This window comes from Cavia porcellus, unplaced genomic scaffold (assembly GCF_034190915.1).
Source record: "Cavia porcellus strain 051 isolate PalLab524CR breed Dunkin Hartley unplaced genomic scaffold, mCavPor4.1 scaffold_9, whole genome shotgun sequence".
Classification (NCBI taxonomy): Eukaryota; Metazoa; Chordata; class Mammalia; order Rodentia; family Caviidae; genus Cavia; species Cavia porcellus.
In genome coordinates, this window is record NW_026947492.1 from 50936831 (window position 1) to 50964788 (window position 27958).

Here is a 27958-nt window from a genome sequence, read left to right on the forward strand (position 1 = left end):
AAAATGAATAATAGGGGCTGGGGATTTAGCTCAGCGGCATAAGTGCCTGCCTTGTAAGCAAGCAGTCGTGAGTTCAATCCCTGGTACCGATAAAAACGAAAAAGACAAAAAAAAAAAAAAAAAATGAATAATAGTTCATACTCTGGGTAGGATTTCAGCTTTTGTAATCAGTAAAATACAGTTAATAAACTTTGAGACATACAAAACAGCAGTCCTAGTGGCACAACAGATACAGCATCATGAATACTGCAGCATTAAATAAAATTGCATTATGGAATTGCATAGATTAAGACTATATAGGTCAATATAAATAGATTACTAATGACATTTGCTGATCTTTTATTGCAGGGGGAGATAGGGAAGTTTGCTAGAAATAGTACTATTTTCAATTCCTTGAGATGATGCCTGTTTATATTCATGTACCTTTTTTTAATCCATTACACTAAATCTTCATTGATAAACTACTTCACACAGCCTCACGAATTATGTAGTGTATTTCTAACTAAACTTTCTTACAGAAGGGCTCTGCAAAATATTTGCCCTACCGGTAGACTTATCAAAGAGAAAAAAGTAGGAGAAAGCAGAAACAATGAGAGGTCATGTCTTAGAAAAAGGGATTTCAGAGCTCTAATAAAAATAAGGAGTCCATTGGATGTAAGGGTAGAAAACCGCTGACCCTATGATCACTTGAGATAGGGAAGGGGGCTGACGAATTGCAGCATGGTGAAATAGTGAATGGTGTGAAAACTTTTATTTTTAAGAAGAGCCTGGCTACAAACAAGTAGGGTGGTAACAAGGAGTATTAGTACAGTACTATTACTATTATCCAAAATAGTAATAGTTTCAACTAACTACAGATCATCAGAAAATTACTGGGTCCATAATGGGAGAGAAGGAAAAGGAAATTCATTTGCTACCACAGGTAGGTGACTATAATAGTTTTTACTTTTGTAAAGAAAATCTTTACAATGGATATCTGGCAGGCAACATCTTAACAATTTAACTTAGCATCACCAAGAGTGAAATACTGTATCTCCTAAATGATACAATATGAATTATATAATACAAGGAATGAAACAGTTCTATCAAAACCCTGAATCAAAAAAAAATTTTTAGATCTGACTTACAGGAAATACTGGCAGACAAAGGGAAAGGGTACTAATAGTAAAAAGTAAACATACCATTCTAGAACATAGGACTTTTTACAAAAAGAGACAGAAGAAAAAAAAACCCCAAACCAAACCAAACCAAACCCAAATCCCAACATCATGGATAAACCTTAATGAAATCAGTTAGATAACAATTATAATTTAGGTACAAGGGGAAAAACTTGAATATCAGGTATTAAAACATACTGAGGAATTACTGTAATTTTTCGTTATTGTGATGATGCCACTGTGCTAATGTGAAAAGTAGTCTGTCTTTTAAGGAGATTCCTGCAGTAACTTAGGGCTGAAATATTCTATTTGCAGATTACCTTTAAATGGTTCAACAAAACCAAAAATATGCCTACATAGAAAATAGGCAATAGAAAATGCAAAAGGCAAAATGTTAAAAATGATTGAATCTAGGTGGTGTGATTAAATACTATATCTTTTTTTGTCTTTTTGAGACAGGGTTTCACTATGCAGTTCAGGCTGGCCTTGAGCTCACTTTGTAGCCCAGGCTGGTCTCGAGCTCGCAATGATCCTCCTGCCTCAGCCTCCCGAGTGCTGGGATTACAGGTGTTAGCCACCACACCTGACTCATTGTATTATTTTTTAAAATTTTTAGTTTACAAATTATTAAAACAAAGTTAGGGAAGGAGAAAGGTCCAGCAGAACAAAGTCAAAACATGAGGGAAGATATGAGGAGAAAGTACAGATATAAATGAGATATGAGGTGTGGGAAATTGAGGGAATATCAAAAATCTCAATATTCTCTATGAAGTGAGGCGAGGGCAGCAATAGGTTGATGGCAAGAACAAGTGAAGATGTGGAATACGTGCCATGAGGAATGGAAAAGAAAGCTGACAGAGGATATGTAGGAGCCACAGGGTACACTGCTGTTCCCGCCTGAGGGCTTAGAAACTGCTCATTTGGCTCTTATTAGCACTCCCAGCTTATCTACTCTTAGACCATACTGGATTCCAACCAGACTACCTCAGCTCTACTAGAGCTAAAGTCTGAATACAGGGTGCTTGACTTTCATTTTTGAGTTTCTAACAAGGGCCTGAGATGTTGTATAATTTCAATAACTACCTAAATGTACATGGTGCTCATTGTAAACCTGTATCATTGCATTTTTTGTGCTCTATTGTTTGTTTATATGTCTATATTACTTAGATGAAAACCTTCTGAGATAGTGATTTTTTCGGCCTTGTATTATAAACTCAGCTAGTAGTTAGTATATTAGATACAGGGCATTTTCCTATTTGAGCTGAACAATTAAAACTTTGTATTGGTGTGTAAAGACTTTATTTCTGGATGAACTTATAATTTTAACCAAAATTTCTGAAAAGAAAAATCAACAATATTACTAAAGTACAATTAACAATGTAATATAAAATGCCCAAGTATCTTAATCACAGTATGTTGGGTAAAACAATGGGGAAAACGACTGCCTTACATTTAAAAAACTCAGTAGCACCAAGTAGAGTCCTCTTCTGTTTATTCTTAAAGTGTGCAAAATGTGAAGAACATCTTCTGTGCCATTAGAGGCAAAAGTTTTGAGATTTATCTTTATTTAAAAGTTTAGGAACTAGGCTCAGGTAAATTTTTTTTTTTATGAAAACAACTCAGGTGACCAACAATTTTTTGTTTCAGATACTGAAGGTAGATGGTTCTCTGAAAAACAATCCAATTTAAAAACTGACTCTTTAGAAATCTGGCCTGAACTTTTACAGTTATATTTAGGAGTTTTCTGTTTTGCACCTCTTCCTGTAAATATATTCTTTAACTTCTTAATGAAACATGTATGAGTTCTTTGTTTGATATGTTTCAATTTCTTTCTTGGTACCTCTTTCTGGTCAGGGGAATTACGGGCAGCAAGGCGTTTCCTTAAATCAGTGACTTGGAGTTCAAGCATATCTGAACGAAACACCTTCGTTGTGGTAGGGGGGACCAATTCATAAATACCAGTTTCAAAGCACTCAGCTATAGTACAGTGGTTGAAAGTCTCTGGTTGTGTAGGAGTAGATATAACAGGGCTTCTAGATTTCCGGCTATGCATTTTTATGTTTTGTGGACAATCTGGAAGGGCTTGCTGTTTGTCATTTTCAGGAGAAATTTGTGTTTTATTATAATTAGCATTAAGATTTGCATAAAATACCGATGAGTTTTTGAAAATTCCATATATCCCATGAGTTCTTGTATGGTGGAATCCTGTAACTGGAGTTGACTGTGAACACGGAACAAAGTCTTGACTACCTTCAAGATCACATTCCAAATCTGACTGAAAATGAGGCAGAGGAGAACATGTTTTTGGATATCCAAAGGCAGATATGCTTTGCAAGGATAATTTCTGTGAAGACTGGGTAGCATTTTCAGAATGTGATTTTAGGGAAAATCCAGACTCTTCAAGATGATTTTCTGTGAAAGATGCTTCCCACTGTAACAAAATGTCATTTGATTTCTTGGTAATTTCTGTTGTAATGTCTGTATCTTTAGCAATATCATCAAAGAGATCAGCAGAAGCATTATAGTTACTTTCATGACTAGGAGAGCTTTGTATTAAATTATTATTGACATGTCCATACGACATTTTTTTCAATATATTTGTACTAATACCTGGACTACTGCAAAGAGTTTCTAAGGGATATGTAAGTTTTCTACAAATTGTAAAACTGTCATGTTGGTTTTTTGGCCACATACAGTGTTTGTTTTCTAATTTACAAAGATCAGAAATATCATTGTATGTCTTAGAACACAGAGTTATAAACCTTTTATTTACTTCTGAAAGTGATTTGTCTCCACATGCACTAAAATATTTGATACCAAGGTAAGAATGGTCATTTTCTGAAGTACTGGACATACGTGAAATTTTATCTCTATGTGGTAGAATTTTGATAGTCTTCTTAGGAGTAACAGTTGCTTCTAAATCTTTTGAAGACAGAAACAGAGCTGATAGACAAGTGCTTGGTAGAGAATATTCTGAAACACTTCTTTTATTACTGCTTGCAGACATAGTCTCTGCTGCTCCATTACTGCTTATGTAGACAGCATCTACTGTGCTAACAGGTTGTGACTCCTGAATACCAGAACCTTGATTTGCTTCACAGTTGGAAAAGAAGTTATCTTTGGTAGACTTTGCTTTGTCTGTTGCATGTGATGGTGTTAAAGGTGCAGGTGGTGTATGTAGTGTTCCAGTAGTCCTCCAGGGAGACAGAGATAACCTGGTGTAGTCTGCACAGAATTTATCTATGTCATTATCTATATCATGTTTCCTATCCCTGCCATGTCTTGGGGTTTTCACAATCTCACTTTCGGCAGCTGCGAGAAACTTGTCTAGGCTTTCAGATAATGGAAGATCATCCCAAACGACAGGGTCAAAATCCTGGGACATGTTGGCTACCTCTTCACGTCTGAGTGATGCAGGTGAATACACAAATGTCTCTTGATGGCTACTGCTATCTACATCATGATGCTGGTAACATGGCAGCTCATCTGAGGAATACCTATTCTTAATTTCTACTGCATTGTGGAAGGATTCTATATTACTTGACTGAAGGGGCTCTTGCATTTTCAAAGGGAATAAATTAGAGTTAGTAATTCTAGTTTTGTGATGACTGCTGTGAACTATATTCAGTTGATTACCTTGTAAGCAGAGCTCTTCATTCATCTTCTCTGGTGTACTCTTACTGTCCATATATGAAAGAAGGCTCCACGAGCCCTGAATGGAATCATGGCAATCACTGGAATCAGTGATCTCTGCAAAGGACAAGCATTTTCTATTTTGGAGAAGAGTATCAATGGCCACGTTTTGTTCTGAAGCTGAAAAATCATCATTGTCTGTTAGTTGTGAAACAGCAGAGGTGAGTTCAAGTAACAGGTGCCCAAATCTTGAAACATTATCTCTTGTAGGAGACTCCAAAAAATAGGAAGTGTTCTCAGAATCATGTATGCTGCTGAGATCACTATTTGAGCAATCTAAAGAAAGTAACTGGCTACTGGGTTCCTGGGAGCCACAGTGTAGTTTCCTTAAATTGGAAGTCTGCAAAAGCTGATGGAAATAGTCAATGACAGTAAGGCCTACAAGACGTGGGTCTGGAAGAATGATCTGGCAAGCTACTAGTGCTCTGATTTCTCTTCCAAGGTCATGACACCTTTGTAAGTTGGAATCTGAACCACGTCCATATTGTTTTTCAAAATTCTGTGAAAATAAATTAATTTAAATGAGAATAACTGGGTGTTGCAAAAGTATTTTTCAGAAAAAAGAAGAAAACAAAAAAAAAAAAAAAAAAGAAAGAAAGAAAGCCAAAACTCTTAGCTTCACCTTCTCTTTAGGGTTTTTTCACTATTCCTTTGTGGAGTGATCTATTCTTTTTAAAACCCTAATTCTAGTATAGACAAACTTTCCGTTTGTCTCCTTTAATGTAAATCAGACAGTAAACTATTATTCCTTCAGAGTCAGGACCTGTTTTTAACTCTTTCTATAGTTATGTTTGCAATTATCCAAGACCTTTCCTATTAACTTATTTTTAATTTTCTCATCAATACTTAGATATCTTGCCTTTAGTGCTTATTTTCTCCTCCTCTTTTTTTTTGGCGGGGGGGGGGGGGGCTCCTTTTGAGACAAGGTTTTGGTGTGCAGTTCAGGCTGGCCTTGAGCTCACTTTGTAGCCCAGACTGTCTTGAACTTGCAACAGTCTTTTTGCTTCAGCCTCACAAGTGATAGGATTACAGGCTTGTGCCACCCACTCCTTTTTATAGATGACAGAATTAAAAACTAAACAATCAATAAAAACTTAACACATAATTTGAGTGAAATTGGGAAAGTGAAATAAAAGCACAAGATAATAGAATAGCTAAAGTAATAATAAATTTACATAAATTCCTAAATTTACATTTTAAAAATTAGCATTTTAAAATTTATAACAAATGTATATTTTTAAAGTTCTGAAAGCATTTGAGCTTAACTTTTCTGATTTTTGAAAAAGGAAATTAGAGTGATGTTTAAACATATCACCTATAATCTATTTTTATAGTTTAAAGAGCTTCTATAGGCCTTCAAATTTAACTCTTCTAAATTAACCCAAATCATTTAATTACATTGGAAATTATTAAAGCTTGGCATAGTGGCTCACAACCTATACTTATAGAACTCTGAAAAGATAAAGCAGGAGGGTCCAAGTCAACCTGAGCAACTTAGCAAGACCTAGCCTCAAAATAAAAAATTAAAAAAGAGCCAGGGATGTAGCTCAGTGTGAAGACTGGATTTAAGCCCAGTGCCACCTACTTACCCACCCACACACAAAGGTTAAGAGAACATTAAAAAGAAAGGTAACCTCAATTACCGTAACTCCAAAAATAAAGCTTTGTCCCACAAAGCAATTTTCGACTGCTTTCGTTAACAGGTCCTGTATTGTATCACTATGTAGTATTTCTGGAATTTTATTAGGATCCTGAATGTACCTTAGAGAGAAAATAAAAAATGTGAAGGGTTAAACTTTGAAAATTCAATTTGTAAAAGAGTCTGAAGACACAATTTGTTTTAAAATACAAATGAACCTTTTGAATTATGTACAGAGAAAAAGTGTTTTCATGAGCAAGGCCTGCCTGCCTGCTTTCTTCTTTTTGAGACAGGGTATGACTATGTAGTTCGGCTGCCTTAAATTCATTTTGTAGCCCAGGCTGGCCTTGAACTTGCAGTGACTCCTGCCTCAGCCTCTTAGAAAGCTAGGAGTGCTGGGATTATAGGCATACACTACCATGCCTGGCCTAAGCAAGGCATTTCATTCCCTCTAGTTTGCCATAGTAAAGAAAGACAAACATATAAAAGCAAAAATGTCACCAATCAAGTGTTAATAAAACAGATGCTTGCCTAACCATCAGGCCTGGCAATTACATTACTGAAAAACAAAAGCTGGGATAGGGAGGTGTTTTCCCCTGGCAATTGTGTCAGTGGCACCTCTAGTATCCCTTCAAATCAGTTGGTCTTCAACCACGGAAACAGAAATTCCTTCTGCCAAGTCAGTAGGGAGACAGGCAGAAAGGTGAGGAGAAAAAGCTTTACTTGTTAATATAGATCCTTACATTCTGAGGACTATGTCTCATTAACTCTAACTATGCTCATGAAGTTGCAATGCAAGTCACAAGTCAAGAATGATAAAATTTCGACTTCTAATATGCAAATATAGTGTTCCCTTAAATAGCTTCTGCTATGTAATCCCTTTAATGTTAAACCTCAATTTGGACAGTCCTTCCTTCTGAATTTACTTTGTTATCTGAATTTCTTTAAGTTGGATTGCAGATTTTTAATTTAATAGTTTAATGACAGCTTAGCTACACTGAATAAAGTAAGCCTGGTGTTATACCAACATTAAATTTATTGATGAGATAAATTTTTTTTCTCATTTGATTATTTTTTAAGGGAACTAATGATACAAGATTGAAAATTTATCTTTTTACTTAATGCCTATTACCTTAAATGCCTATTATTTAATGCCTATTACTTGCTTATCTTCAAGTTCTATTAGCATCCTAACTGAGCATTCAGGAAGAAAAATACTTTAAACACTATTACCTGTGCAAATCAGTGGCAGTAAGACCAAAAAATGCATCTAAGCAGCTTCCAAACACAGTAATGACAAATAATTTGTTTGATTCTGCAACTTTTAAGGAAAGTTTGTATCTATAACTTGTATTTTCCACTTCACCAGTACAGCCACATTTTGGACAACTAGACCTAAAAAAAAATGTAGGAAAAATTATAGAGTTGCTCATTAAAATTGCTTTTCATGTGATGAAAAACAGTAAAACTTTTAAGTAATATTTTTATATAAACACTCCTAGTAACATTTTCTTTCATATTTTTCATAAACTATTTATGATTAACTTCTTTTGAATTTGTTATGACTGGCTTTGGTGATTTAAACTACTAAATAGCACCAAACTCACAGAAATGCAACTGCAACAAAATGATGAAAAATCTGTACATGAGAAAAAGAATGAGAACATTAAAATATTTATATGTGAGGTAATTAGTTGTATTTCCTACCATTATAAAAATTATTTTAATTTGCAGGAGTATGCTAAGAATTATCAAATTACAAACAAGTTAGATAGAAAAGCCATTCAATTTAACCTGTTTCCAAGGCAATACGCAGTGTGGCCATAGGCTTTTAGGCAAAATATACACCAAGAAAAACTGTCACGTACTAGTGGATCCGGTCATGGAACATGGTCTTTTTTTGTAAAATTTAGGGCTGAGAAAGGACAAGACGTGACAAAGAGTAGATATTTTTCATAAACTATTTGCTGCAAAAATGCGTAAATCTTGCCAAGCTAATGTGTTAGCCTCCTCCTCCTTCATAATTTAGGTTTTTAACTTAGCAAATTAACTCCTAAAACATCTTATGATAATGGCTAGTACTACAATTTTGTTTCTTGTCATGTTAACAATCTGGCTTAAAAATGTAGTGGCAAGGGGCAAACAGCAGCGGTAAAGATAATTATATAAATTTGGTTGCTGCTAGATAACCACTAGGGGGAGTATTTAACCTTAGCTATCAAAGTGACTTAACTGAAGCCTTTATATAGGATATTACTAATTCACCATCATAGATTTGTGCTAATTACTACTGCCCCCCCCCACAGTGATGATGGATCTGTACTGATGCATTCATGTAATGATACTCAAAACAGTAGGCTGATCATGGAATAAAGACATTTCACTAGGAAATAAAGTAAGTTTCCTTTAGTACAAGACTCTGGTGAAACGAACTAAGGATTTAAATAGTTACTAGAACTTTTTAAAGGTTATACATTAATAATGCGTACATATATAATGTAAAATTCCTAGTAAATCTTAGAAACTTGATATTCATGAATGCTTTACTGTTTATAAGTATTTTCAGTGCATATTATTTCATTCTGTATTTTGTTCACTTACAAAGGAGGGAAACTGGCCTGAAATTTTGCACATGGAGACCAAATTTATGAATTTTATGACCTAAATTCAACCTCTGAACACTTGGCCTGAAATTCTTTTCTGTATGAGGTCTTTAACTATGAGAACAGTCTGCTAGCAATGAAATATGCTGTAAACAGGATATCAATGATAGCCAGCAAAAACTAGGTCTATTTCTGTTAATATGTACACACACTAAATTATATCTACTTTTATAAGACACATATGCCTATCCAGGATATTTCTTTACATAGTTTTAAAAATCCTTTTGGAAATCATGCTGGATTGAAATAAATGTTAGTAATGGTACAATACAGATTAGAATTTCTTAAGCTGTAATTGCATAAAATTTACCTTGGGATATTGTTAAAATTAAATCTGCATTCAGTGAGTCTGGGCCAATTCTGTATCCTCTTTCCTAATTTCTTTTTTGCATTATACGGGATTGACATAGGGCCCTCACATTGAGGTATATTACCAGTCCCTACTTATTCTTTTATGTATGTATACATGGATGTGTTTTTAAGATAAGGTCTGACAAAATCACTCAAACTGTGCTCAAGTTTGTAATCTTCCTGCATCCCAGAACTTTGTTCTACAGAAACATGCACCACAAGCCCAGCTAGGATTTAGTATTTTTAATAAGCTACAATACTAAAGCAAACGTTTCTTCTACCACACTTATAGAAAGCAAAGGTATAGACAATATATTCAAATCATGGTTCCCTGATTTAATTTCTAGAGACACCCTTATTTCCTTTTTGGGGTATACTGGGGATCGAATTCATGACCCTGCCCTTGCCAAGCAGGTGCTTATGCTGCTGTAAACTAAACCTCCAGCTTGGCGCCCTTATTTCTACACTGTCATTTATTATGCAACAACCAGTTTTTAGACTTTCTGAATTCAGGATTGTGGTGGTTAACTGACTAACTGTCAGTTTGAATGGAGAAGATATAGCCTAGCTGAATTGAGTCAGCATGATTTTGGTTGTGGAAGATTCACTTAAGGAGGCTTGTTGTGAAAATTGTATACAAGAATGGGAGGGGATTTCATGCTGATTTTCCTTGGAAGAGTTTCACTGTGGCTGATGTTCTTCCAAGGTGTTTTGGCCTTGCCCAAGGTAGGACTGTTGCCAGGTCTGGATTGTTCTCTTCAGAGGCGTTCTGGTCTTTGCCTGTATCTTGGGTGTCCTCTTTTGGCTCTCTGTGCAGACTCTTCAGCTCTCAGTACCCACTTTGCAACCTGCCAGTGCAGACTCTCTAGCCTCCAGTTCTGGCACTTGGGTTTTCTGGCACAGACCCTCTGCTCTTGCCTTGTAGATTCCTTGTGTTCCTCCTGATATGGTCTCCTAAGGACCTTACTGTACAGGACACTGCCCTGGGCTCCAGGTCTTCTGCTTGGTTCACTGCATCTCTACCATGTGGACAGGTCTCATGCTCTCTGCTATATGTAACTTCTGTGGGTGGATTCTGGCAGCTAACCTTGTAAATTTCTGTGTCCTATATCAAATATTTCTCTTGCAAATTCTGAGTACAACAAAGATTATTTATACTCTTTAAGCTTAGACTGAGCAAGTTATGGACTTAGTGACATCTTGTCTCAAAAATAAATAAATACATACATACATACAAACATACATAAATGGGTAGGGATGCAGTTCAGTGTGAATGCCCTGGGTTCAATTCCCACTCACAGTAAAAACGAAAACCACAAAAAACCCATCAAAGAACTTTTGTTTACGTGAATAATAAACATCTATATTTTAAAAATTAAAACATTTAATTGACAAAGTCTGAATATACTCAAGATAAACAATACAACTTGAAATACATACACAGCACATCATCATTCATGCTATAACATTATATCTCTGGGACTTCTTCGTCTTTTATCTGTATTTCTAATAGACTAGGTTAAAATAAAACAGAAAATTAAAACAACACTGAGATTATATCTCATTCCAGAAAGAATGACTATCGTCAAGAAATCAACCAATAACCAAAGGAAACTTTCTCTATTGTTGTTGGTAGTGCAGACTGGTATAACCACTGTGGAAATCAACATGGAGATTCCTCAAAAAACTAAATTAGCTATTCTCTTTCTAGGTATCTTCTAAAGAGTTAAAGTCATCACACCCCAGTGATGTATGCATACCCATGCTTATTGCAGCACAATTTATAATAGCTGTATCTTGGATACAGCCTATATGCCCACCAATAGATGGAAAATGATTTTTATGTATAATGCTATACAACTCTATTGGTGTCATAGAGCATGCACTCTATGGTGCCACAGAGGGTGAACCTGAAACATTTTTAGGTAAATGGATGCATCTCAAGACCATAATCTTAAGTGAAATAAATCAGATACACAAGTTTAAATATTGCATTACATTTTTTGTATAAGAAACCTGAAGTGGAAATAAGGAGCAAAATGAATGAAAAGCCAGACATGGTAGCACATGCGTATAATTCCAGCACTTGGGAGGCAGAGGGAGGAGGATCACTGCAAACTGGAGGCCAGCCAGGGCTACAAAGTGAGTTCAAAGCTAGCCTGAACTGTACTAAAATTCTGTCTCAAAAAAAAAGCATGGATATTAGGAATAGAAAAACTTGCACAAATGGGAAGAGAAATAAGGGATTAGGGGAGGGGAAAGAGAAGGGAGGAAAAGGGATTTAAAAAAAAAGAGAACCTAAGGAAAAACCACAAACAGCTTTTGTAAATGAAAAGGGAAAGAAGCAATGAAGGGAGGGGAGGAGAATGGGAAGAAAAAGACTTAAGATATATTATATACAGATACAAATTCCCCATGTGAATGGGATCATCATGTATGGCAAAACATGCACTAGTAAAAAGAAAAAAAGCAGAAAAACCTATAAAACATTAATTCATTAAAATAATAGACCCAGCATATGGTTAAAAAATTCAGTAAAACTTTGGTTTGTGCACATAATTCACTCCATTTATAATTCAAAGCACTTTCATAATCAAAGTGAATTTTCTTATAAAATAAAAGAAACTTGGATGACTTATTCCACAGCCCAAACATACTCATATAAAAATGATTACAATACTCTAATACAATATAAGATAATGAAGAAAATACAAAATACAAAGAAAAGCAAATTAACTTGCATTTACCTTTGAAAACTCTTGTGGTTGGTGTGAGGGAGATGAGAGAAGGATGACTTGCACTATCTCTGACTATTGGCACAATGGAATTCTTTCCTTTCATACAGTTTTAACAAGGAACCTATGCAGTGACACTTGGTTTTCCTGCCCTTTGAGGATTTCATAGAAATGTGACACTGCATTGTCCTTAAACAGATTCATCCTATGCACTGCTACAGCCTTATCCTGTTCCTGTTTTTCTACAAAATTTGTCAGTTTCTCACATTTTACAAATCTCTGTAATCTCATTTGAAGTGAGGGATTCTATTATCCTTTTCTCACCCTCTCTGAAGATAAGATCTCCTCCATAACCTCTTGCTGTTGGGAGACAACTGCCCACAATTTCACAGAGAGAAAGGGAGAAAGGGTGAAAGGAAGAAGAGAGGGAGGGAGAGAAGGAAAGGGAGAGGGAATGGGGGGAGACAGAGAGGGAGGAAGGAAGGGAGAAGGGAGACAGAACTATTGGCTCAATTGTGCATACATGACATTTGGCATCTTAAACTACTTGTATTGCAAGACACTGCTTGTTCATCAAATTAAATTTTATTAGAAATATGTGCTCTTCTTGTGGAATAAGTTATTTGTATGCCAAGATTTTCTTTTATTTTTATAAAAAATAATTATCAAAAAAGATTAGTGAGAAAAGACAGGCATTGTTTTACATCTTACAAATATCTGTAACATCTGGCTTAATAAAAAGATAGCTGGATTCTTGTCTGCTTTTCTGCACAATCTATTGTGATGTCACATGTCCTGTGGCCTTTGGAAAACTACTGTGCATGCATGAGAGCAGAGTAAAACATTAAGACTGTTCTAGATTTGCCTTGGAATTGTTAGGAAAATAGATTTGAGCTCAAGGAGCCTCTGAGTTGATCTATCTGAAATAACAAGCTGTAATCTGCTACTTTTATTTTTTTCCCCTGTACTTCTATTTAGCATAAAAGTAGAATTGATATGATCAATGATTTTTAGTGGTTTCTTGGCCTTGGAACTCTTTGAAAATCTCATAAAAGCAATGGAACTTTCTTTCCTAGAGAAATGCACACATCCATTTAATAATATTTTACATATTCAGGAGACTGGAGAATGTGTAAACATCTATACATCTATAGATTCCAGGTTAAGAGTACTTAGACTAGATAAATAAATGATACAAAATTTTTGGATGGACAGAGAAGAGAATAAGTAATCTCTGAGCTGATTCCCATTTTAAGATAGAAAAAGAAAGTTATCAGGGACAGAGACATATAAACTGTAGACTGATGGGACTATGAGTCTCAGTAAGTCAACCAAAAGGGGCAGAGATATAGCTTGGTGGCACAGCACCTGCCTGACAAGTAGAAGGTCCTGAATTCAATTCCCAGTACAAAAAAAAGTCACTGAAAAGGGCAATTTCTATGTTTAGGTTGAAATGAATAGCTTTATCAGGATAAATTTCCTCCCTTGGTCATAATTTTTCGGAGAGTACACATATACATGATCACACACACACGTTTATCTATTTAAGTACTTTATATAATGGGCTAAATTTTTTTTGGTGTGTGTGGTGGTGCTGGAAACTGAACTCGGGGGTCTCCTGCATGCCATGCAAATGATCAAACTCTGAGCTATACCACTATTTCCAAACTATCATTTTATGTCTGTCTGTCTATCTAGTTTATCTGTACATCTATATCTTTATGCCATGAAACTTTTCTAACTGACATCTAACTTTGAATATGAATATAAAGATGAAAATAGATGTCTGTTAAACTGAAGCAGGGGTACATAGCCCCAGCTACTACTTAGCACTATCCAAATTACTACTGTAGCCCTTACTCCCACTAGAAGCATTACCACAGAGCCCCAAGGTTCTGCAGAAGATAATTTCAAAGCTGCCAATGCTTAATCTTGGAGGTTAAAAAAAAAAAGTAACTCCATAAAACACAAAACATCTATTATAGCTGTTGCCAAGAATTTGAGGTAGAAATAAAATCTTTAGGGTGCAGTCCCTGCTCTTTAGTATCTCTAAGATCTTTTGCAAAGGCTAGGGGAATTTAGGGAAAATGAAAATGAGAAATTTCTGTTTCCTATGTTGGCTGATTCTAAGTAAGAAAAAAAGCAGTAAAAATAAGCACTAGATATTGTAGGAAAAGCTTTGATTTTTTTTTTTTAGTAGTACTGTCAATGTGGTATGAGTCAAGAACAGGTTACTTTTATGTAGACTATGTTTTCATTGGCAAGGACCAAGCGCCTTTACATTTTATGTGACTCAATGGTCTACTCAAGAGCTCCTTTACAAACGGCATTAACCTGTAGGAAAGTGAGGGAGTCACATTGAATACAAAACTCTACTAATTTAGAGATAATATTGTGACTATGAATATAGATGATAATTACATTTAGACTTGAGTGTTTCTGCCTCTACCTAGCTGGTCACAGGATTTGGGGTAAGTTACTTAACTTTACTATGCTATAGCTGTCTTTTTTGAAGTTGGCAAACAATAGCATCTGATTGATAGATTTGTATAAAAAAGGATGTAATACCAAAAAACCTCCTAGCATAGAGCTCAGCATATAGTAAGACATTCAGTGATGTTATATCACCAATCTAAAGAAGTAACAATGGACTATTGTTCACTTAAATTTTGTTGAAGATTATCGTTAATAAGCCCCATTTTTGAGGCGGAGCAAAGATGGCAGATAGAAACAGCTGGCTACAGAGGCTCCCTGAGATAGTCAACTTAGAATTCAACATAATACAGCATGGGGAGTCCCAAATAGAGGGAGATGAATTCTCTTGTCCCAAGAAGAAACTAAGGTGAGAAGAACCAATCAAACATACAGTCCCAGTGCTATTATTGGAACAGCTAAAGGTTCAGTGCTCCTGCCACAGCGGGCGACTTGCTGACCCGAGAGCTGAGTTGGTGGGGAGTCTGCATCGACCTGTGGTGACGGGAGTGGAGCCATTCCACAGAAAGGGGGGCTCTGGCAGACGACATTCTGGGACCAGGCAGAACTGGCAAGTACAAGGGGCAGCAGTGACTTCAGTCAGTTGTTCCCTTCCCAAATGGGATTGGTGGAGTGAGCCTGGCCTGGGTCACACAACCTGGCTGAGACCCAACAGGTTATCTGAAATTCCCTATGGCAGTGGCTCACACTAACCCAGTGAAGGCCTCAGAAGTTTGACTGACCTGGAGGGGAGGCGGCGCATAGTAATACAGTAAGGCCTCAGCTGATCCGGAGGGGAGGGGCCAGCATAAGCTGCCACTGTTTGCAACTCACTAGCACACTGCAGTGGGAAGGGTCAGCTAGCCAGTGTGCTTCAGAATTGTAACCAACGAAGAAAGAAACTAGGGCTTCCTGGAAGAAACAAAAAAGATGGGAAGAGGAAGCAAAAAGAAAAAGTCCCCAGGTCCCAACTCTGAGAACACTGACCCAGGACAGGTAAATGCAAAGGAGAATGAGCAGCAAACATGCAATATCAGACATGGCACCAGTGCACATAAAGAGATATCTTTGGGACCTCATAGATGAGTTCAAAAGGGAAATATTTAGCCAAGTAAAGCAAGATATAAGAAGATTAATAAAAGAGATGCCAAGCACTCCTCAAGCAGAAACAGACAGAAGAAGGGAGGAACTCAAACAAAGAAGAGAACCATTTGATGAAGAATATAAGCAAAATATAGAATAGATGAAGCAGATTCAAAGATATCACCAGGAAATTAAAAACTCTATGGAAAGATGGCAAAACAGCTTGAAAGAAACTAAGGATAGATTATCCAAACTGGAGGACAGTTTTGCAATGTGGGATTATGAAAGGAAAAACTTTTTAAAAATAACAAAGAAACAAGCAGTAACAATACAAAGGCTAGAAGACAACAAGAGGATCTACAACTTGAGAATAAAGAATGTGAATGAAAAAACTGGGGTACAAACAAAGGAACTACAAAGGCTATTCACAGAAATAATTAAGGAAAACTTACAAAACATAGGAAAAGGAAATGATATTCTTATGTATGGGGCATACAGAACTCCAGCCACCTACAATGAAAACAGAGCTACACCCAGGCATATAATAATCAAGATCCCAGAGATTCATTATAAGAACAGAATATTAAAAGCTGTTAGACAAGAAATAGATAACCAATAAAGGAAGGCCCATCAGAATAACGGCAGACTTCTCGACACAAACCATCAAGTCAAGAAGACCCTGGAGCGAAATATTCCAAGCCCTGAAAGAAAATAACCTCCAACTCAGATTGATATACTCTGCTGAAATGTCTCTAAAAATTAATGGAGAAACAAGAGGCTTCTAAGACAAAGAGAACTTGGATAATTTGCAACCACCAATCCAGCTCTACAGAGAGTAGAATGCAGGGCATTCTAGAGAGAGAGAGAAAAGTACTAGGATTCCAGGAACAGTGGCAGAGAGGCCTCAATGAATGGAGCAGAAAAAAGAATGCAGACAACTGATTGCAAAACAACAACAACAACAACAAAAAACCACCCCAGCATAACAGAAATGAGACAGAGAAGGTTGGATATAATCTAGATGGCCTTGATACACTAAATTTAAAAAAAAAGAACCACACGTGGAGTAGTCAGAAAGCAGAGTCCACTGAAATGCTATTTATAGGAAATTTAATTAACATGAAAAAGAGTACATGGACTGAAAATCAAATATGAGAAAATAATGCTCTATGTGATGGAGAACCAGAGAGTAATAGGGGCAACTAGACCATTATTCGTGGATAGGCTGGAAAGACAGGCTTTAACAGGTGAAGGAATACAATTAGAGATCAAGTCCAGGAGAGAGAATGTTCAGAACCACTTAGGTAAATAGCAGGCTGTCCCCCCCCCCACCAATTTAAAACCAAAGGTCTTGGTCAGACCCAAAAATGCAGTGTATCCTGGGGAAATGAAAGGGGAGGGAGAGTCTTAAAAAAGACGGTAGAAGATATTGTTAATAGTGTATCAGGATTTAAATCCCACATTATTCACACTACTTTGCTTAGATAGATTTTATTCTGTTCTAGTTTGTCTACTTGCATTAGATTTGAGGGCACAGACAGCTATCCCAAAAACATCAGGCTATAGCACAGTAATCATCTTTAATTTCCTGTTAACTTAATCTGGAGCCCTGTATGACTTATACTGTTTTATCATGACTGACCTTAGTTAAATCTGGTTTGTTTGATTGCTGTTTGGTATCGACAGATGTTATTCAAAACTGATATGATTGATAGTATCAAGTCTGAGAGTATAGGCAAATACACTGAAGATGACAAGACTCTATGATACACATGGTTCGATAACTGCCTGTTTTTGAAGTTTTATACTACATACAAAGTTGTATTTTTATTAATACAGTTATGTATTGACATATTCAATTATACTATGTCTGATGATATAGCCAACTCTATTGAAGATAACAGGAGAAAACACAGTAGCCATGGCAGAACACCTTATACAGTGGTCTTACATGTTTTTTTCATTTCATGTGTTTATAGGAACATGCTTTGTTTTGTTTTGTCTTGCTTTATTTTTTTTCTCCCTCTAGTATAGAAAGGATAGAAATACATGTTAAGACTCATGCACGTGTAGAATCTATAAACAGTTTATGAGAACTGATCTTATGACACATGATTAAAAGAACAGATACTTTGAAGAAAAAGAGACACTAATGTACCCAGTGCTGATCCTGGAGTGTCATAATGTGAGACCCAGAAATAATATTATTCTTTGTTTAGAGTGATATTAGACTGCTTAGGTTTGTTCAATCTCAACATAACTGAAGATTTGGGTAACTGCATGTATGTTTAAGTGCATAGGATTGATAACCATATTTCTAAGTTTTTGTTTGATAGCTGAACAGAACTGGTTGCAGTCTCACTGTCTGAATCCCCACTTTATATGTTTCACTTTAGTATCTCGAATAACTATTTGTAAGAGGGAGAATCTATAATGATCAACTAGTGATTTCTTACTGTTTATTTTTTTCTTTGAAAGTATGTATTATTTCTACCCGTTTTCTGTTGTTTAGTCTTTCTTTAAAAAAAAAAAATAGACACTACAGTACCCAGTGCTGATCCTGGAGTGTCACGATGTGAAATTCAGCAATACTATTATTCTTTGTTCAGGATGACTTTAGCCTGCTTTCGTTTGTTTAATCTCAACATAAATGAAGATATGGATAACTGCATGTATGTTTAAGTGTATAGGATTGACAACTATATTACTAAGTTTTCGTTGGATAGTTGAACAGAACTGTTTGCAGTTTCACTGTTTGAATTCCCACTTTATATGTTCCACTTTTGTATCTTGAACAACTATTTGTAAAAGGGCAGTATGTAAACATTAACTAGTGATTTTTTACTATTTTAGCTCTGAATGTATGTATTATTTCTAGCCATTTTCTGTTTTGTTTAGTCTTTCTTTAAATAAAATTTAAAAAGTATACCCAGTTTTAAAAATATTTTACACATTATATATATTACCGATTATTTATCTAATATTCTAACTTATATCAAGTAAATATATTAACTTACAAGAACCCCAGAAGACAGATGTTACTTTTCTTATTTTTAGGCTCAGATAATTTAAGTGATTTGCCCAAGATCAAGCAACCATAGATGGAAATGTTAAGATTTGGACCCAGGTAGTCTGGATCCGCAGGATTATGCTTCTACCCCCTACACTATACTACAATAGGTAAAGTATACATACAATGGTGGTTTTCTTTCTTTCTTTTTAAAAAACTTTTCAGTCTTTTTTGATGCAAAGTTTTACTATGTGGTTCAGGTAGGCCTTAAACTCACTTTGTATCCCAGGCTGGACTCAAATTCGAAATCATCCTCTTACTTCAGCCTCCTGAGTGCTGGGATTATAGGCGTGTACCACTGCACCCAGTTTATAACAGATTTTTAATAAAAACTTTGAGAGTTTTCTTTTCATTATCTCTGTAATCATTTTCCCACTTTACAAGTGAGCAGTTAGACTCACAGAGGTTAAGTATGTTGCCGCGAGTGATAGTGAGAGCCTGTCTAAAACCCTCATGTGTTCTCTGAAGCCTGTAGTTATTCTATTATACCAAACTGCTTCTAATCTATAGTAATCTCGATCCTTCAGTGCTAGAATGATGTTTAATACATGAATCTTTAATAGTGTTCAGATGTAAACCATCTTTATAGAGGTTAAGCTTGGAGTTCCACAACAATAGTTTCTGTATGTAGATAATATATCTAGTAAGTACCTAGTAGTATGTAAGTGTAGTATGCCAGTAATATTCATAACTAATCTTTTTATCTAGTTAGCACCAAACGGGCAGGTAGAGAGAGATTAACAATTCTAACTCATGTTTAGACTCAAAATTATCCTTGTAGTATTTGTTACTGTTCCTTTATTAAACTACTGAAGTTCTCATTTGTAAACTCTGGGAGAAAGACCTTGTTTGTGTTTTAAATCTTTGGCATCTAGCCTAGGGCTGGCTTACTAGAAAATACTCAACATACTTAGTAAACAAATAAATGACAGTTTGAGAGGATCTGGGTTGTCTTAGCTTCACCATTTTCAGGTCCTTGACTATCACAAAACAACTTGAAACTATAGGATATTTGTCTTATCTGAATCTTATTTTTAGAAGCAGTATGGTATAATGGAATGATTACAAGCTTCATAGAACACATTACCGTTGTAGATTACTATAGATCGAACACTTAATATGGAAATCTGAAATCTAAAATGTTCCAAAATCTAAAATTTCTTGAGCACTCATAGGAGTGCTCATTTTTTGATTTTGAATCATTTTGGATTTCAAATTTTGGTCTAGAGACTCAATTAGTAAAGTCTCTACAAATATTCCTAAATCTGAAAAACCCCAAAGTCTGAAATACTTCTTGTCCCCAGCATTTCTGATGAAGGATACTTAATACAATATAGAGCCTGCCCTCAAGTTGCTCACTTATTCATAAAAAATAATCTGGGAGCATAGAAAAACAACCAACTCCTATTCAATTCCCAGAAATATCCTGCAACTGGGCTAAGATTTTTTTTATTTTTATTTTTTTAACCAGAATCTTTTTTTCCAAGGCAGGTTATTTAGTAAAAGACTTGGCAGTAACTTGAAACTTTCCTCTAGATATTGGATTACCAGCCAATTCTATTCTAGGATTTACAGAAGAACCAATCTCTGAGAATCCCCAAGAGAATATAGCATCTTAGCATGGTGACTTAGTCTTTATTTGCCCTTGAGAGTCTATTTTTATTTTCTGTTTCATGCACATAGGCTTTACTATTACCTTCTGGAGCCCAGGATTATCCGAGAGAAGCACTTTTGACATGATGGGTACGTAAAACTCAAATTCTGAAGAGCAAGTACTGAGGCAAGAAGAAATTTTCTAGTCATGTGTTTACACTGGGACCTAGAAAATAAAATAGTCAAGGAGATAAATGGCAAATCTTCAATCATATATACATAATCACTTGTAAGGAAAACCATTTAATTTTAGGCAGTAAGCTGTCTTGGTATGCAGTTCAGGCTGGCCTTGAGCTCATTTTGTAGCTCAAACTGGTCTTGAACTTGCAACAATCTTTTTGCTTTAGCCTTCTGAGTGCTGGGATTACAGGCATGTACCACCTTGCCCGGTTTAAAGTATCTTTTGTTTTCCGTTTTTTTTTTTAAGACAGGGTTTCACTATGTATGTAGTTAGGCTGACTTTGAACTTACTATGTAGCCCTGGCTGGCCTCAAACTTGTTGCAATCCTTCTTGCCTCAGCCTCCCAAGTGCTGGGATTAGAGTGGTGCATCAACACACCCAACCTGTTTTAATTTTTTTTTTTTTAAAGTGCACATAGTGTCAGTGTACTGAAAATTTACCTATTTTCCTCTTAATTAAAACTGTTAATAGAAAATAAAACAGTAGCTTAAGCAAATATTATTTATGAATAAATGCTCTAGTCTAGCAATTTAGGAGATTGTTTAACCCTATTATGCCCTTACAAGAAAATACAGAATGTTTGTATAATTTCAATAGGAAGGATGTTCCATGAATCTTTTCTTTTTTTAAGGCAGCGTCTATGTTGCCCAAGCTGATCTCAATTTCATGGGCTCAAGTGATCCTCCTCCCTCAGCTTCCTGCGTAGCTTAGGTCCAGGGGTTTGTGTCACCACACTTAGCTCTGTATGAATCTTTTAAAGATGCTTAATTGGTAGAAAATGGCTCTTTTTAGTTGAAACATTGCTTTATTAGATTCTAGTAAGCACATTTTTACAGTTTGAAGAAAAAGATTTTAGCTTTAGTAAACACAAACATGGCCAAAGGAGGCTTGGAGTGTTTTTAAGATTCTTGTGTAAAACACATCAAAGAAATAAAACAGTGAAACAGCAATGTTCTCTTCATATTTTTTTAAAAAAAATTCAATGTTTGTTTTGATTTTTTTATTGATTAATTTATTAACAGCATAAAATGAATGCTTTGAAATAAAGGTCTGTATGTTTGAGATGAAGCTGAATCAATTAATTTTTGCTTGTAACATGTGGCAAAGCTTTTAATTTCTACAAAAAAAGGAACTGTCTGAGACCTCCATTAGCAAATTCAACAAGATGGAAACTATTAATGTAAAAATCAGAATCTTTTAGGTAAAGTCACATTTACTGCTGGTATGGGAAACATGAGTGGCCCTCTGGAGAAGTGGAAGGAACCAAGCTTTATTAAACCAGCAGTCTGAGAAGAGCTGAATACTCCAAACCGTGAACTCTTAAGACTTGGAGATATTTGGGTAAGGATGAGCAAAAGTTTCGCTGGTCTTTTTATCTTGTAGTGACAAAGTGGGGAATTACGGGACAGCAGGCACTGAGGCTATTAAAACCTTGGGGTCACAAAGTAGAACAGTGCAAGGGCAAAACATTATCTATCAGGCAGGACTTGGGGCTGAGCTCTTAAGAGAGGTGAAGGGGGTCCTGAGATGGCCAATTTTCAGTCTCATAGGTACTGCTCTTTATAAGGATGATCTTAGAGATCTCACGGCTATGGAAAGGAGCTCTTACATTGATACTATTCTTGTCTGTTAGTTAAGATTCCATTTCTGTGAATGTTATCAAATGCAAACTTTAGGAAATGCACTAAACTTATAATATAACGAAGACATTGTGTTAAACATGGGATAAATAATTACAAATAAGACTGTCTTTGAAAAAGCTTACTGTGTAATTGGCAGGAAATTCATCAATACATGAAAAACTTGAGCATGAAATTTTGGGATTCATGTCTAAATTAATTATGAAAGCACTCACTGCTCTTATTTTTAAAGACTGGTTGGTTAAACTGTCTTTAGGAATTTAGTGCCCTCTAGTGGATTAAGTAGGTATGTCTAAAACCTTATGGGCAAATTTAAAAACTGAAATGAAAAAGGTCATTTTCATCACTTTTGTTATTTGTGTTTTGTTTGGTGAATTGCAGCAAACAGCAAAACATTTCTCATTCATTGTAAGGTAGTAATTATTTTTTCAAGCAATCACTGTTATTCTTGTTTTCACAATATTTTCTTGGTAATACTTGTCATCTGGTTTGTTTTTATTTTACTGCTTGATTTTCAGTATGCCAAATACGTATTTGATGAATAATTGGATGAGTAAGTTCTAAAGTTAGGAAACAATGTCACAGTTGTTTGTATCTTCTCAGTTTTATTGGAAGGATGATGATTATTACAATTCTTTCAGTTCTACCACAACCAGAAAACCACGTTCCAGTTTATTATGCTCAATATTTTTATTTCTTTTCAGCTACTAAGCAACTATACAAATCATCAATGAGGAATAAACCTTGAGACAGGGTCCTCTCCTAATTATTAAACTGATAGTCTAGTGCAAGAGATAAACATTAAATAGATATGCATTTAATTTTATAAATTAAATTGCATAAAAAATACAATTGTGGTGAATTATGTAAAGAAAATGTACATAATACTATAGGAAAGTATGCCAAAGGAACTAACTGGGTTTGAGTTTTTGCTTGGGTGAATGGACAGAAAAAGGATGTTAGGAAAATATAATATTTTTAGAAAAAACTTTTATTCTGAGTAGTGGTATAAAGGACCTTTAAACAGTATGTCAACCTTTCATACATAAAAGAGAAATAAGGCTGGCAACAAAAAAAGGAAAAGTATAAATGTTAGTGCAGATTGATGAGACCTAATGTCTCAGTTGGGCTTTGTTTTCCAGAGATTGTCTAGGTTAATTTCTAAGAATGAAGGCTCTCATAGGGGGACTGAGGTAGATGCACTATAGTATATTTCTAATTTACCAGGGACACTCTAAAATATCTACCACCTCTCCTTCTAGTCTAAGTAAACCATCATCCAAAGATGCTTCAATATTCAACATATTTGTTATGAAAAATGCTTTCATAAGGGACATATGAAAAGCTCCTATGAGGGGGAGGAGTAACTACATTTTAAGTCATTATAAACAGTTCCTTAAAAGAAGAGCCATTAGGTAAATCAACTGTTTAATGAAACCAGGTTGATGCCTGACAAACCTTTTCACTCTATAGTTTTTTTGTCAATGGGATCAGATATACATGCTCCATGATTGTCAATCCATTTTCATGCTTAGCCAAGTGATCCCCAGATTCTAGTACACATCAAAATCATGTGGCATAAAATAGAGATTTCTGGGTCTAAGCATTTGCTTTTTTTTGTTGGTCTTTTTGAGAGAAGGTTTCCTATGCAGTTCAGGTTAGCCTTGAACTTCTTTTGTAGCCTAGGCTGGCCTTGAACTTGCAGTTCCTCCTGCTTGAGCCTCCCCAATGCTGGAATTACTGGTGTGCTGACAAGTGTAAATTACCTATACCTAATGTCTTAGTTACTTTTCTCTTGTTGCTAAACAAAATACCTAACACCCAAGGTTAAAAGAGGAAAGATTTATTGAGCTCACAGTCTGTAGAGGTTTCAGTCCATAATCAATTAGATGTAAGGCAGGATAGCCTATTAAATTTTTACAGTGGATCTTAATAGGAGCTGGTGTTAGAGCTCAGTGGTACAGCACTTGTCTAGTATGTATGACTCTTCCCCAAAAGTACGCAAGTGCAAGGTTGTGAGTTCCATCTCTGGTACCAAAAATAAATAAATAAATAAATAAATAAATAAATAGAAGTCTGAAAAAAAACCACTTTTCCCCTCTCCTTTGGCTAGATCCTGGAGAAAAACTTCAAATAAGTTTTTAGTGTGAACTGGTATAGGGAGATGAAGAGAAGATAGGGATGTGTAATAAGTAACATACTGACACAAAAGCAAACAGTCAAAACCTCTAGTGAAAGATGAAATATTGATAAAATACTTTAAAAACACTAACTAGAAAATATTAGGCAGTACAATACAGTTTGTTTATTGACTCCATTGCTTATGGTGCATTTATGACAGAGATGGGCAGGGGACAGAGGTAGGGATGGAAAGAACATGCTCTTCAATGAAATTATAATCTATTGGCTCAAAGAGACAATATGTAACTATCAATGAAGTGTCACAAAGGTATAAACAATATATGCAGGTTCCAGACTTCCACACTGCAACTGCTTACTTGACAGCCAAATGTATTTTTTGTTGCTGTTAACAGCTTTCAAAAGATGTAAGTGTCAGGGATTTAGCTCAGTGGTAAGCACCAGGTCATGAGTTTGATCCCTGGTCCAAAAAAAATTGTGTAACGAGAGAGCCAAGCATGATGGCACAAGCCTATAATCCTAGTACTCAGCAGGCTGACAGTAGGATTGCCATGAGCTCAGTTGGCATGTGTGCACACAGTGAGTTCAAGGCCAGCCTAAACTGCATAGAGACACCTTGACTCAAAAAACAAAAACAAAACAACAAAAGAAGCATAAAGAGATTAGGCAAAAATTTTAAAAATGTACACTGAGAAAAAGAGTATGGTCTTCAAAAGGGAGAGGCACCTTTTACCCTGGTATTGAGTATATTTATGGGGGCATGGAATGGAAATCTGGAACATGTTAATCTACGGAAAAAGTTCAATTTATAGATCAAATGTAGTGGCCCTTTCTGCAGCAAAGGGTGATGGGCCATTCGCGATATAGCCATCACAGGTGACAGAGTGGTGCAAAGCAAGCCAACTGTACTCTGATGTCTCACAGATATCTTAAAGTTTAATAAGAAATAAAACCTGAATTTGTAAGTTTTCTCAAACTTTTCTTACCATGAAGTTTTCTTTCCATCTCAGTAAGATATACTACTTTCTAATCAGCCACTAAGGTCAGAAAACTAGAAGCCACCCTTCATTCCTCCCTGTCATGAGCCACATCACTCCCACAGCAAATCCTTGAGTCTTATCAGAAGCCATCTTTCAGCCTCCATATATTCTGACACCACCTTGGTACAAACTGCCATTCTCTTCGGCTTATGCTGTTGTTATCAGCCTTGTAGCTGCATGATTTGGGTCTCCACTCTCCCCTCCAGATTCATCTTATAAATGTGTCCTTGCTGAAAATACTTCAGCTATGCTTTTCTCAGTTTCTTGAATACCTTGGTATGTCAAGCTCTACAAATCCGACTCATTCTGTTTGGAATGTTTGTTTTTGTTCTCTTTCATGGCTTGATCAGTCTCAACTTTCAGACCTCAATTTAAATATCAAAACTAGGCTATTATCCCACCACTCTAGGAGTCTGTGAAGGGCTGAAATTTAGTCAGATCCCATCTCAGAAAAAACAAAAGAAAGCAACAACAACAACAAAGGCTAGGGATGTGAATGAAGGTCCTGAGTTCAAACCCCAGTATTGGGGCAGGGGGAAAATTAAGCAGCTCCTTAGGATTTCCCAGGCCACTCTAAATTCCACAGTTTTCCTCTGAGTCTTTCTTAAATTCCATTGATAAAAGGTATTTTTTTTTTTTTTTTGTCAAGATAGAAATTCATCTTGCTGTCCCTTACAACTACATACATAACTTCTTGACAGAGGAAGGTACTTAAAACTCTCTGCAGAGGGCCTGGATTTAGCTCAACTGCATAAATGCCTGCCTGCCAAGTGCAAGGTCATGAGTTCAATCCCCGGTACCAAAAAGCAAAAAACAAAAACAAAAACCCAAAACAAAAATATAACTCTCTGCAGAGTGAAAAACTTACCATATTTTATGGTCCAGTCTTGCAGAGTCAGGAAAGGCTATTTGGTTTTGAAAAGGTCTTTGCAAACTAAGAAGGAAAAGAACAAGCCAGGCTGCAAATAAGGTGTGAAGTAAGGAGGAGGGTGGTGCATTTGAGGAATACAAAAGGCATTCTGGAGCTGGTGGGTTTCCCAGTGTTCAGTGCTTGCCTACCATGTATGAGTTTTGATACCCAGCATCAAGTGGGCAGAGGGGAAGACAGTCACACTCTAAGGCTGGAGCGTCGGGCTACACTGTGGAAAACCACTGCAGATAGACAAGCAGGCAAAGACAGACAAGAAGGGGTCTAAAAACTACGCTCAGGAGTTTGGATTTAAATCTATGGGGAAATACAAGAGCTAGAATGGTGGGAGTTGAAACAGAAAGTGACTTGGTCAGATGTGTACTTTATCAGCCTGGCAATGTGGAGACTTCATTTGGGAGGTTGTAAGACTGTAAGCAGAAGCCACAGAAGGCTACATGTCACAGTTATGCTGCAGTCATGGGGTCCAACTAAAGTAACCACTAGAGAGAAAAAATGGATTTGAGATACAGATGTGAGGGAGTAAAAAGGAGTCCAGAAAGCATTCAAGTTTCTGGTTTTCAGAAACCACTGCTAAGCATTTTCTCTCCGGACTATCAAAGGCAGTTTGGAAAAACCACTCTTCACAGCACGTCCTGCTCTGTATGGTATCTTTTTGAGGCCAAAACGGAGCCTCTCCCTCATTGTTTATTTCCCGTTCTAAAAGCTCACCCCAGCACACGGGAGGCTGACGCAGGTAGATCCAATAAGTTCAAGACCAGTCTGGACTTTATAGCGGGATCTTGCCTCATAAAACAAAATAAATAAAAGCCCACACCTCCGCTAGCGCGATGGTACAGTAAGTGTTCAATAAAAGTTCGCTAAGTGATTGCAAAAGAACAGAATATAACGTGATTGCCTTCTTACCTTTTTTTTTTTTTTTGATACTGGGAATTGAACTCACGACCTCGCGCTTGCCTGGCAGGCGCTTATGCCGCTGAGCTAAATCCCTGGCGACCTTTTTACTCTTGTACCCTCACGGCCTCCCTTCAGAGAGAGGGATCCTGAAAACAAGGCGTGAGAGCCTGAGTTCAACCCATAATAATGGATAACGGCTTCGTCACAAGTCTTTCCTCCTAATGCTCCCCAAGAACTCCTCCCTAACTCACCCGTCGCAGACTGCCAGCGATCTTCCAGAGAACGCTCCAGTGACGCAGGTCAGCTGATCGCAGCGGCTCACCAAACGCACAACACAATCAAATCTCCCGCGCCCGCTTCCGCCGGAAGTGACGCCTTGACCGTGGTTCCTTATAACCAATCAGAGAAGACCACGCAGAGATTAGCCAAAATAACCCACGTATTTGGGTGCGACCATTTTCTTCAAATTGAGGGAGGAAGAGTTTGAGGAATACTGTTTCCCGACTAGTGGGGCAATTGGGGCAATAGTACAGTCTGAAAATTTGTTTTCCGGGCCGCGCTGAGGCAGCTAGTCCTGTAGATGGCGGGAAGGCGTGGCAGCGGGTAGCCACGCCCCT

The 27958-nt window shown here is 36.5% G+C and overlaps 1 protein-coding gene across 2 annotated transcripts; it reads right to left on the bottom strand.

Annotated features, from left to right (window-relative positions):
• Positions 1-2705: 2705 nt before the first annotated feature.
• Positions 2706-27918, bottom strand: Ddias (DNA damage induced apoptosis suppressor). 2 transcript variants are annotated; one of them, XM_023564607.2, is made up of 5 exons: positions 27593-27916; positions 20560-20682; positions 7723-7884; positions 6494-6611; positions 2706-5349 (listed from the first exon to the last, which is right to left on the bottom strand). In XM_023564607.2, the coding sequence occupies exons 2-5, from the start codon at positions 20664-20666 to the stop codon at positions 2764-2766; spliced, it is 2973 nt and encodes a 990-aa protein (XP_023420375.1). In that variant the 5' UTR covers positions 20667-20682; positions 27593-27916; the 3' UTR covers positions 2706-2763. The 2 variants fall into 2 exon arrangements, with proteins under 2 accessions (XP_023420375.1, XP_063112449.1); XM_063256379.1 differs by lacking the exon at positions 7723-7884 and having other exon boundaries at positions 27593-27918.
• Between the last annotated feature and the right edge of the window lie 40 nt (positions 27919-27958).